Source organism: Zonotrichia albicollis, chromosome 1, assembly GCF_047830755.1.
Source record: "Zonotrichia albicollis isolate bZonAlb1 chromosome 1, bZonAlb1.hap1, whole genome shotgun sequence".
In the NCBI taxonomy this organism is placed as follows: Eukaryota; Metazoa; Chordata; class Aves; order Passeriformes; family Passerellidae; genus Zonotrichia; species Zonotrichia albicollis.
In genome coordinates, this window is record NC_133819.1 from 71888171 (window position 1) to 71901041 (window position 12871).

Consider the following 12871-nt stretch of genomic DNA (forward strand, 5'->3'; position numbering starts at 1 on the left):
GAACAGCTGAGGTCACTTGTTCTGTTCAGCCTGGAGGAGACTCAGGGGAGACCTCGTTGTGGTCTTCAGCATCCTCAGGAGGGGAAGTGGAGGGATAAGTACTGATCTCTTCACTCTCATGACCGGAGGATGATTGGGCACTGGAACAGGATCCCCAGGGAAGTGCTCACAGCACCAAGCCTGTCTGAGTTCAGAGCGCATTTGGACAACGCTCGCAGGGAACATTGTGTGGCTCTTGAGGTGTCCTCTGCAGGTTGGACTCAGTGATCCTCATGGGTTTCTTGTACCTCAGCATATGATTCTATGACTAGAAACAACATTTTCTGTGCTAAGGAGGGCTCTTTTCTGGGTGATAACTCTGTCATAGTCTAACTGAGAGCATGGCATGAGCTGTACCTAACACTGTCAACTGAAAAAAAACCTATATGCATCACCTAGACTACTTATAATGGATTTTGGTCTGTGCTGTAAAGGAATTTTGTGTGATGGTAAGTTTTTATCACCTGAAATCTCTAATAATGTTTAAGTTAAAGAGATATTAATTCTTTGAGTATCCTTTTTCCTTTTAAAGCTTTGGTGGATAGTACACGCGTCTTTATTTTGAAACAAAGTAGATAGTGATCTGTTCTGCACCTCCTACAAGTAAATTTGCAAGCCTTCCCTTGCCAAGCAATCCTTGCTGACATACTCTAACACTGTGTAAAGCCTTATGAGTTCCCAAAGGGTGTGGTGAGGTTCCTGTATAAATATTATTGAGGCATTTTGTTCCACACCTGCAGAGGTAAAGGTGTGGTAAAATTTGACAGTCCCAGCAGAATTCCTCTTACTTCAGTATTACTTCTACATGCTTTACCTTAGGCACTGTAATTAATAAAAGCAATGTTTGTCCTGAGAAATTCTGCTCTGGTAAGAAGCACAGCACTTCTGATAAAGGACTGGTTTGTATATCTGAAAAGGGGTAGTTTATCTGTGAATGAATATGCATACTGTTTCCACACTTGCAAGGACGCAGTTTTCCTTTGAATGACTCAGGTGGTAAGCATTTTAAAAGTATCACAGGTCATGGATGACACCAAAAATATGAAAAGTGGCCTGAATTTCTCAGCCATGATACACAGTTCTGCATTATGAGTCATGACGTATGTGTGGCTTGTGTGCACTTTGGCTGAAACTTGTCATTTTTCCAAAGAAATCTCTCAAAGGATGGAACTGTATGTCAGCTGCACAACTACTCTATCAGAAAGCTGATCCCATCTTCCCTTTCTAGTGCTATTGTGAAGGATGTGCCACATTTTGAGGTGAAGGATGTGAATATCAAGTCAGTGTATCCTCAATACACATTTCTAAACCGGTGCCCATCCTAAACAGGAGCCTTGTGCTGAAGTGTCAGAGCAGTATATAGAGGAAAGACTCTCTTTTAAGAAAGCCATTTAGATATTTGCTCTGTTTTTCATACAGTTTGATTGCAAGTATTCTTGCTTGGTGGAAAGACCTGGAGTTTCCCAAGGCAGTTGGTGTTTTCAGGAGTTTCATTAGGAGAATTTTCCCAATAATGACTTGAGGAGGTGTACAGAAAATCTTTGCTATTCATTGATCTGCTTGACACTTGCTGCCCCTTCATAGTTTTGTGCTTTCTAGGCTAATCTTGGAACTGATCTAAACTACCTGCTTTAGTGCACATACAGCACATAGAACTTCAGGAGACCCCAAAAATGAGGGCTTGGAGTGGAATTTCCCCTTTGGATTGACAAGGACCTCGGCTAAGCTGTAGTGTCATAAGCATCACTTGAAAATGTCTCATCAATGCCTTTGCCATTGCATCTTTCCATCTCTCACATTCCCTGCCTGTTGCACAAAGGATCTCAGTCTCTTGAGACCTAATGTCCTTTGCGTGGTTGAAGTTAGCAAGCTTTTCACAACCAAGGAGAAACTAATGACCTGATACATGACAAGTAATACAAGATGATCTCATGTTCGTTTCTGCTCTCGGGTAAAATAAGATGAAAAGTTTTCATTTTGTTCCTCAAACTTTTGTGAGAGTGGAAAAGTGTGATCTTGCAGGGTATTGCACTGAGGACTTTCTTTTAAACTACCCTGATGAACATCTGCTCTTTACCAAAGCATTTTGATTCTACTGTGAGGAGATCTTCATGGCTCTGTTATCTTTTGTACTGATATCTGTGGCTGTTTTAGCTCTTTGAAAGCCAAAAGCAGAACTCTCTCTGTGTAGTTTAAATCTAGTGCAGTAGTCTCTTTCAGTTGCTTTACACTTTTCTTTCTTCTTGGTGTATCACCCTTACTTTTCTTTGGCTTCATCTTCCTTAATATCCTTTATCTTTTTTAAATATCCCTTGCTTCTGTGGTTTCTAATTCCTTGTCTGGGAACATAGACCGACCAACACATAGGTCAAGACCAATTTGAATTCATTGGAACAGAGGCAAGATCAGGCTAGGGAAATTACCAGAAGACGTGTAAGGAAGGCCTTACGTGTAAGGGAGCAATGATCCCTGTTTGTGGCTGGAGGAAGGGGCTCTCCCCCTCCCTCATGCAGAGGCTGCTTGGCCTCTGTAGCTGACGTAGCATCATTTCATAGCAGATGGTCCCTCCAAGCAGTAGGAGGGGTAAACTGTTCTCCTACTTTTTTCCTCTCCCTGATATTTCCCCTCTTAGAGTCAAGACTTGGCTCCAGCTCATCCCTCACTGCCCACAGAAGTAGAGATTGCTGAAGGGCAAGGAGGAAAAAGGAGAGCATGGTAAGGGTGGGGATAGTCAGCACCTTGGGGAAAGATGGGTAATGAACCACATCCAAGGGAAATGAGACAGAATGAAAGAGAAAAGAAGGAAGAGGAAGAGGAACTGCTCCTGCATACAGCCCTGTGAAGTTCAATGATTCCTCCTCTGCCCCCTTTGATCTGTAATTCCGTTCATTACAAAAACACATCTGGCACCTTGCTATTCTCCCACTCCTCCTTGGTGTCTTATCAGAGCTACTAAATTGGAATTTTATCTGTGTGACTAAGAAGTCAGCCCTCCTTGTAAGGATTTGCTCACCCCTAGGAACCTTTTCCTGTTCTCTGAAGGTGCCGCTAATAGAAATTCATTGTTTGCCTGCTGTGAAATGCTATTGCTGGCATTTAAAAAAGTAGGAAAGTGATGAATGAGATAAGAGATAAGAGCATAAAATCAGTTTGGATTTTTTCTTCCTGGGAGTAGAATGCAATTTGAGACTGTTTGTTCCTTTTACAAGACAGTTGGACTATATGGTATTAAACTGTTTTTCTTGGGAAGTTCAATACTGTAACAACGCGGAAATAGAGGCTGGGTGCAAACAATATCCCAGTGATATTGCCAAATAATAAAATGTAGATAAAGTATAGATTATGCTTCTGGAGTAAAAATGCATAGCATGAAGCTATCTATTATCTCACTTCTGTTCCTAGTTAGGAACAATGGAATTTCCTAGGAATTTCCTATTCACATGGTTGACTAAACACTCCTTGGGATTTTCAGAGGTATTCTGCATTTTTTCCAAGAGGTTTAAAAGTAAGGGAAAATAGTGAGAGCTTTGCAGACTGGACATGGGTGAATCAAAATGAAGGAACTGGTGAGGGTCATTTTCACATGTGGACAACACCCATTTGGTGAGAGAAAACTAAGCTGGCTAGGTAGTCTACACTACACTACTTCTACATTAGTAATATTTGGATTTATGTTTAAAATTAAATTAGTCCTAGCACTGCAGATTCCCCAAATTTAAAGATATGCAACATTTGACTGAGAAGGGTCCTGATGTGTTTCTGAAGTTAAGACCAGATGACTGTCAGCTGCCCATTCCAACACAAGTTAGTCTCTAACTCTGTGAACTTCAGGAGACCAATTTTTGCAAATAACTTACTTTGTTCAACCAAACAATATTACTTGCTTTTTTATACATTAGAACAGTTAGTGCTAGAATAAACAGTAAGGCCTCAGGGTCAAATTCTGTCATCTCTGTGGAATTACCTTCCCATTGTAAGACCACAAGAAAGCAAGCGAGTGTGGTCTTGTATCGACACAACTCACTGATCTTTTGAATGCATGCTTGAAATTACAAATATATGTGGGGTGTGGTGGTAGAGCAGTAAAAGCCTCTAATGACAGATCCTAAAGCTCTGAGTATGAGCCTCTTCCATACTTGTGCTAAAAGACATTCTGTGGACAGACAAGAAAATAATCCACCTGTACTTCATGACACATCAGAAAGCTGAAGTCTTTAGGACATGATGCTAACTATTTTGCTTTGAGGATGGTGAGATGGAGCTGTAGCCTCATTTGGTGGCACAAAGGAGAGGATTTGTTCCATGCTGAGTGGTGGAGGTCTGATATCTGGCACATAGCTTGGGGATAGATCCAGGCATGTTCCTCGAGGGGTTTGTACTTTGGATGCCTGTTATTACAGAAGCTACAGTATCTCAAATGTGGAAGGCTATCTTCAAGCATTCAAACAAAAATATTTCTCTATCTGGGATCTGAGGACTCTGGCATCCATTCCTTAATGGGGATATGATTTGCCAAATTCCAAAATGATTTTTGAAAACAGATCTGGGAACACATGGGGTTTTTTTCTTTTAAGGAAGTGACTACTGAGGACAAGAATATGACTGCTTGTTGCTGTGCTGGCAGCTGAAGTCAACAGAAATCAGGAGGTAGCACTGAAAATATCTGTCTGCATACAGGAGTAGATGGACTTCTTTGTGTCTTCTGTTTGTGAAGAACTATGCTTTAATTGATAAAAATTTACACAGCCAGGAAATACTGCAGTTTTAGAAAAAATTTGCTGAAATTTAAGTGTTCTTGGGAATTTAGGTGCCCTATTTCCACGACCAGATCAACAGAAACTCTAGGACCGTAGTAAACACACTATTAGCTCTCTTGCAGTAAGTTTCCCCTCTGTTATCTCTTGATCAGCAATCAGCTAAGATAAAAGAAAGTGAAGGAATATATTTGAACTATTTACACACCAGTGAAGGTGGTGTCATGTTATCTTTGTTCTTTTGCAAGATCATCTTTGCTGCCAGCAAGTTGTGTCCCCGAGGTCCTGCCAAAGTATGTGTTATTTTGGAGGATGGGGCAGGTAAATCCAAAGCAAGTAGAACAAGTAAATATTGTGTGGTGGAACTGAAAAAACATTCCACCACAGTTCTCCCAGCACTGGTGCTATATATATACTGGAATCAGGAAAGAGCATAGCCTTCTTCCACTAACTGCACCCCAAAGTTTTTCTGTTTCACTGTCCTGGTGCTTTTTTGTGACAGTTCCACACAGTTCTGTTTCCTTTCTTGCTTCAGTGTCAAAGAGATGAATAATTGATTCCAGAGAAAAACTATAACTCACCATAGACATTCCATCTGCTAGCATGATTATTCTCTTTAGCTTCTGAATAAAAGCCCATAAAGCTTTTTAAACACACCATAAATATAAGTAAAAAACTCCTTCCCATTTCCCATTCCCCTGTATTCTCTGAGGCAATGCTTTGTCTCAGTGGCATGTAGATTCTGCACATATCCAGCTGCTTTTCAGACTGCTTATCAACTGCTGTTTCAGAGAAACTGGATGAATCATGTTTTGTGCAGAAATTGTTTCATCTGACTAGTTTGAGTAGCATGCATGAGGGGTATGGGTCACGCACATCCCTTCCTGGCAGAAAATTGGTCTAAGTATTCTGTCTTAGCCCAGAGTTACAACAGACTTATTCCTCATCTCTCTGAAATCAATGAACCAACTCAGGCAGAAAAATTGCAGAAACACAGAATATTTCAAGTTGGAAGGGACTCATAAGGATCATTGAGTCCAACTCCCTGCTCCTCACAGAACTATCTATAAATAAACCATATGACTAAGAGCATTGTCCTGATGCTCTTTGAACTCTAAAAGGCATGGCACAATGACCACTTTCCTGGGAAAACCTGTTCCAGTGACCAGTCCTCTGAATGAAGAAACTTTTCCTGAAATCCCAAAACAGCCTCATTCCATTTCCTCATGCCCTTGCTGGTCACCAGACAGAGAGCAGAACCTCCCCCTCCCCTGCCCCAGTAGGATGAGATGAGGTCACCACTCAGTCTCCTCTTCTCCAAGCTGAGCAAGCCAAGTGACCTCAGACACTCCTTCTAAGTTTTGCCCTTGGGAGCTTTCACCATTTTGGTCCCCCTGCTCTGCACACACTCTTAGAGTGTGATGTTCTTCTTATACAGTAGCACCCAAAACTGCCCCCAGCACTGGAGGTGAGGCTGCCCCGGTGCAGAGCAGGAACAATCCCCTCCCTTGCCTGGCTGGCCACGCTGTGCCTTATTTCCCCCTGGACACCCCAGGCTGGCCTTCCTGGCTGCCAGGGCACTGCTGACTTATGTTCAACTTGCCATCCACCCAAAGCTGCAGATTTGTACACATAGCCAGGATTTCTCTGTCCCAGGTGCATTTAAAATACTCCAAATGAAAAGCATTTGCTTAAGTGAGTTTTTATTATGATTAAAGGAGCAAAATGTTCACCCACAAGACCCACTGTATACAGGGATAGGATACATGGAGAAAATTTGAATAGCAACCTGAAAAACCACCACACTTGGTCATGATGATTGATCCAAAAAGGCTTAAGAAGAAATATTAATTACAAAATTTCTATAATGCATCCTTAAAAAGGGAGGAAAAGCCTTGCAGTATCAGGGGTAGAAATAAAAACCAATTGCTTTGTCAGAGTAGGTATGATTGATAGTAGTTTAGAGTTTAATTTAGGAAATTTTGAGTGACTTATTCCAAGGGAGTCATCATGAAATTTGTCTGTAGAGAAATCTGGCTAAGTTAGAAGATTGCATTTTTTCCCCAAAAAAGGGGATGTGTTGTTTCAGTGTGATGATTCTGCACTATTGTTAAATTGCACCAGGAACATCTCTGTTAGTGCTCATGCTTTCTTTGGGTCAGATTTTCATTCCTTTAACTCTTCACCTATGAGTAAATAATAATACTCATCACAGAGGAAAGGCAAAGGGCCTCTGCTTTCCAGGCAAAATTTCTCTGCCTTAACTTATTTTTTTTTAATATTTTTTTAAATAAAGCATTCTGGATTTAGAAAATATGGACAAAAGAGAAAGTTTGTGTTTCTTTTTACCCTTGATACTGCAACACTTTGGGTCTTGCTGTGAGGGACAGAAACTCTTTCAGCTTTCCTCTCTTTAAGGGGAATAGCATCTGCCAAAGAACAAGACGCTGTCAGTTGGGTTGTGCTTGATCAAGAAGAGGAAAGGGTGGTCAGCTCTAATCTCTTCAGAGACACTTATGTCATCTACCCCAGCTCCTGATGAGCGTGCCGCCTTACTGCCTGCTTCTTGGATCTCCACAAATGCCTCATGGAATGCTCCAGACACCTTCAGGCTCCGTGCTGAAGAGATGCCAGAGAGATCGGCTGATGAGCTGAACAGGTCAGTGATACCCAAGGATTTTAAGACAGATGTGAGGTTATACTTTTCCTCAATCCTCATGCGGGGCAGATAAACTTTAATCTTCCTCTCTTCCATCTTTCTAGAACTGGTCCACTCCTTGAGATTTTCAAAGGTGATTGCGGTCTCAAGCTGCAAGGAAACAAACAAATTAGATCTCTGGGATGAGAGCCCGACACCTAGCAATGCAGTACCATTGTGGGTTTTTTCTCTTAAACTGACTGCTTTTCTTATGGTGCATTTTCTGGGTACATATGGATTAACGTGGCTAGAAGAGGAAAGCAAACCATGACTCTCTCTTCTCTGTCCTGCTTCCTATTTCTTTAATAGGCTCACTGGCAATTTATAGTCCTGACTACATGGCTACTCAGCAAATTTCCCAAAGCTCTTGCCAATTTATCTTCTTTTCTTCAGAAATATATTCCAGAAGCCATTCTGTACTTATGAGTTGTAAGCTCTACTTACATTTAAGACCTCCAAGTAAGGAAGTGTTAAAGATTTTACTAATACCTGAAGTATCAAGAGGCATTTTAACACAGCTAAATTTCTTCAGTAATAAATGAGCTATCAGTTTTTACTGAATAAATTTAGCTGTGTTCAAACGACTCTTTATTTTTATAATTTAGGTTCTTAGAATTGGTGCAATCTTTTCAATTAACTCGGATTTATTGCATAACTTTTCCTATTCAAACTGCATTCCTGCAAATGACTACCAACAGTAATATGTGATGTATATTTTACTTTCTGAAATTGCTTTAATCATTCCAATACTCATATTTTTAGATGGTTTAATTTTTGAAGGCATGAAGGAACCATGTTGAAGACTGTCAGACCATTCAATAATTACAAATACTCAAGCTAAGTTGAACTTCCCAGTACGCAGAAATTGAAATATAAAAGCTTTGGAGCTCAAGGTGCTGGAGTAGCAGCTGCTTATCTGAGAAAAATCTGTTCTGCAGTGACAAAAATTTAACCCTCTAAAGCAGTTGTTTAGCAATCCATCCTCACACAAACTTTTGCAGGACCACTGAGAGAGCTGTGTGTCTCTATGCAACAATCCCATGCTGCCAATATTCAGATCTGTGCTGGGGATGTGCTTTAAGATAACTTAATTGTGAAGATCTTCTTTGCACCTAGAATTTCACTGTGTTCATGGTTTTCTGAAAGCCAGCTGCCAGGGCCGTACCTGCTCCAGGCCAGAAATGTCATCAGGCAACAGCACCCACAGGCTCAGCCGCCCACTGGCATATGGAAGCTCCAGGATTCTGCATTTCTCAGAAGGGATCTCTGCCACTTTAAATGTACCAATCTGAGACATCATCTGCACAGGTTTGCTTTCTTGCTGCAAAACCAAAGAAAACAATATAGTTTTCAGAAAGAGTATTCCTAGAGTGTAGAAATGCCTACTTATGGTTAAAGCTGATTGCTGTTTTTCGGGAAGATTATACAGCAACTCGTCAACTCCCTTCATAAATTCTAGAACATGACACCTTTAAAGTGATGTAGGCCCACATACCTCAGAAATTCTGAAAGGAACTGTCTGGGTATCTTCTTCCTTAAATGCTTTCTCCCACAGTCCTTTGAAGTAGATGGCACTGACCAGGATCATGTCAGTTTGTGAGCTCACAGAGCTTGGTCGAAGGATATTTTTGATAGACCCTTTCAAAATGCACAGGAAAAGAGAACATGTATAATACATCTGTGTATAACACATCTTACTTGGCAATTTCAACATTAAATGGAGGGTAAAGAATTTGTGGGAAGGAGAGTGTAGGGAAAGGACATTGCTTCAGTTTTGTAGCTGTTATGTTGTAGTTCTAAGGTTGATTTGCTTACTGCTCTAGGTAATGGTTGTTGTTTCTCTCCCTATAAAGAATTATAGTAAGAGATATAAGATCCAGAGATTTACTTGATACAAAATTAGCATATTTTGTGTCAACAGGAAGAACTCTTGGAACCTTATATCCCAGGATGGTCTCCCAACCAAACATTTAATACTTTTTGCATCAAACAAAAGTGGAAACATTGGTGTCAAACTATTTGTCAATGTGTAAAAGGCATATTTTAGTGCTGTCCCTTTTATCAGGACTGGAAATATTTTAGCATATTTTAGTCCCTTTTATCTGGACTGGAAATATTACATATCCAGAAAGCCTCTACAGATAGAGAGAGTCTTCTAACAGGGATGTGTCTGAGGAAAAAGAAATTGTTAGATGATAGTTCTGTATCTGGGAACTGATCTCTTATCCAGGAAAATGAGCACAGGGAGAGGTTTTGATTTTTCATCACCTGACTTAAGTGTTCTTACATGTTGTTCAGACATGGTGGCAGAAGGGAAAGTACTTGTGCTGACATTTGGCTTCCTCTTACCATTTGTCTGTCTTTCAACCCAGGAATTTATGAGCTCTCTGGATTTTTCTGCAGCTGCTTGAAAGCTGATCGATTCCAAGCCTCCCTTATACAGTTCCTTCACGCATTGAATGTATTCCTGCAAAGAAAGAGTATGCCCTTTTCAGCTCAGAATGTCAAAGCATTTTGCAGATGTAAAAGGCAAGAATGAAATTAACAGATATGAGCAATCTGCTTATTAAGGCTCATCAGTAAACTATGAGCTAGTTCATAACCATCTTAAGATTTGACATGCATTGTTTCAAGCAAAAGTATATGCCCACATTTTAAAAAATATTTTCCAGAACTGAGTTTAATCTAAAACCAACATTCATTTCAGTTAAGTATGAGGTTTTTATTCTCTTTGCCCACTTTTAATTTTTTTTTTTTTTTTTTTGCAATGGTATTCTCCTTGAATTGGAAATTAAATGTTCCTTTCAATGGAAAACCTTGGAATATTTTTGAGAACCTGAAGTTTTTTTCAGGTGTGTTTTCCAATCTGAGAAAAGAGTTGGAGTTATCTCTTTGTTAATTATACCTTGACTTGATTGGATCTTTATTGTAGTTTGCAAAAACATCTTTTTGGCTAGTTACATTTTTTTCTCAAGAGTTTCAGGGGTTAGGGCTGTGATAGATAGAATCTTTATGGAATCTTGCTCCATATGGAAGAAAATTTCTTTAGCAGACCCTTCACTTCTGTTAGTGCTTTTTGTATTACAGAAAGTTACAGTTTTGACATTCAGATCAGATCTTAGAGCAACTCACCGGCCGAATTGGGTATTTCTCTTCAGCATAAAGTCTGCTGGCGATGCTGATGGAATAATTGTCACTTGGTTTGGTGATTTGGGTGACAATGTCCTTAAGTGAAGCGTGGATGCTCACAGAGGTGCCGCACTGATTGACATGAATACAAATAAAAATACAGATGTTACCCTAGTTTTAATAATGGGTAGGTATTACTTACTATATGAAAGGAGTAAAGTAGTTGATGCTTTTGCTTATAAAATTGTTCCTCCTATGCTGATGTAGTAATTTTGTAATATATATATTTCAGTGCTGGTTTTCTACTGTAATTTCCTCATGCCATTTGGGGGGACTTTTAATTTTCTGCTACAGTAATGTAGCTTCAGCAGGTCAGTTCCCAACATGTTGTGTTTAACCACTAGCACCCAGCTACTTTGTCTAGTTATACAAATATCTATAATTTCCCCCTATTGGCCCAATATTATGGTGATGGGTTTCATTTTATGCTTGCTCTGAATTCTCTGTTACCTACCTTCTCTGTTCATTCTTATGAATGAGGTGTTCCCCCAAATGCTGGATGAAGGGCACTAGCTGCACACTAGAGTGAGTTTGGAACTGCTACAAGACTGCTTTATCTGATAGACTTTGCTCCCAGGAGAAACTGACATAGAGAAAGGATTAAATTGTTTCTGTACCTGAGATTCAGTACTCTCTCCAAATCCTGGGATTTTATCAAAGTGGATAGCCTGTAATTAAGAATAACAGTAGTTGAAATAACTGGTATGACAAGAAAAAGGTTGTGCAACAGAGATTAACACATCATGTTTGAAGCAAACCGATTGACTAATTGAGAATGACTCAAAAAGTGCAACCTATCTGTACCATCTCTGAACAGCCATGCAGACTGTTGCCTGCTTAGATGATCCTTTTTTCTATTGAGCATCTAGGATTCGGCTCCAGTGTGTGCTACCAATAATGTCAACCCTCTTGTAGGTAACAAGCCAGCCACTTTGTGAAGATATTGAGAGCTGTAGGAAACACATGAAACACTTAGCAGTCTGTGGATATGTTTTGGCTCTTTCCCTATAGATTTTATTTCCTTTCCCTATTAAAAAAAAAAAAAAAAAGTGTTGCAAGAATGTATTTTTGTCTTTGAGAATTCTACTGCTAAACTATGATAAAATTTAAATCCAGTCTCAAGATTTTGGGCTGATGCATTTGTTTAGCACTGTGGGAGTTTCAGGTGGCCACAGGTTTTGTTAACTCTGGATCCACATCTTTTAGCCTCTGAGGGACATTATCATATCATTAAGGGATGTGGCTCTGGAGGGTTTAAATCCTCAATGTAGTCTCACCTTTTCTATCTGAGCCTTGGTGTTATCTTTTGCACCTATGTAGACCATAGAGAGGGTTGAAATGATGAGTAGAGGAGAGTAGCAGACATTCTCCTGGACTCTCTGGCTTCTCAGCTCCCTGAAAATGTCACAGCAAACTTCTGTGCTCACTGGACCGATGGAAGCCATTGTGCAGCAGTATTGCCTAGAGCAGAGAACAGAAGGACAATAGCAATGTAATGATGGGAATAGAATACACACACAGCACGTGCACTTTAATAGGAATTTTCAGGCTATAAAATATAAACTAGTAATGTGGAAATCATTCTATGTTAACATATCTGTTGCTCTGCTCACCTCTCATGCATGTTAGAAATTCTGTTTTCACAAATTTGTTTCCTTCTGCATTTTTATACATTCAGCTTTTTAACAGTTCCTCAGAGCTCTGAAATCTGTATGTGATTTCTGTTTACCTTTTCAAAGAAGTCAAACAACAATTGCCTGTACTTATTTTCATTCACTGAAGGCTACAATTCCTTAGTACTTTGTAGCAGCTTGATGAAAACATGAAAATATTCTCTCTTTCATATGCTTGCAAAGCTGGAAATTTAAGCACAAATTATATTTCCATTTGGTTTAGCTCTGGGCAGATAAAGGTAAAAGCAGAGGCTAGCTATTTTTATTTTCCAAAAATAAGTAGGTGTAATAAAGTATTTATTTGTTGCACAGTACTTACTGTCAGTAGATCTTCAAAGGCCTGTAGCTTACCCTTGTTTTAGTAATAGAAGCATGGACAGGCAATATAATTTGTCTAAGGTCACTGAATCTAGGAGCAAGACTGATGTGAAAAATTGATGTTTCATTGTATTGTGCTTTCAGATATAGTCTGCTTTACACAAACATGCTATGTTTTCTCAGACTGTAGTCTGTCTGAG

At 39.7% G+C, this 12871-nt stretch overlaps 1 protein-coding gene across 1 annotated transcript; it reads right to left on the reverse strand.

Moving 5' to 3' along the window:
• Positions 1–7206: 7206 nt before the first annotated feature.
• Positions 7207–12125, reverse strand: LOC102063172 (ovalbumin-like). The gene is made up of 7 exons (XM_005481674.3): positions 11958–12125; positions 11298–11348; positions 10624–10752; positions 9841–9958; positions 8987–9129; positions 8657–8812; positions 7207–7602 (listed from the first exon to the last, which is right to left on the reverse strand). The coding sequence occupies exons 1-7, from the start codon at positions 12123–12125 to the stop codon at positions 7207–7209; spliced, it is 1161 nt and encodes a 386-aa protein (XP_005481731.2).
• Between the last annotated feature and the right edge of the window lie 746 nt (positions 12126–12871).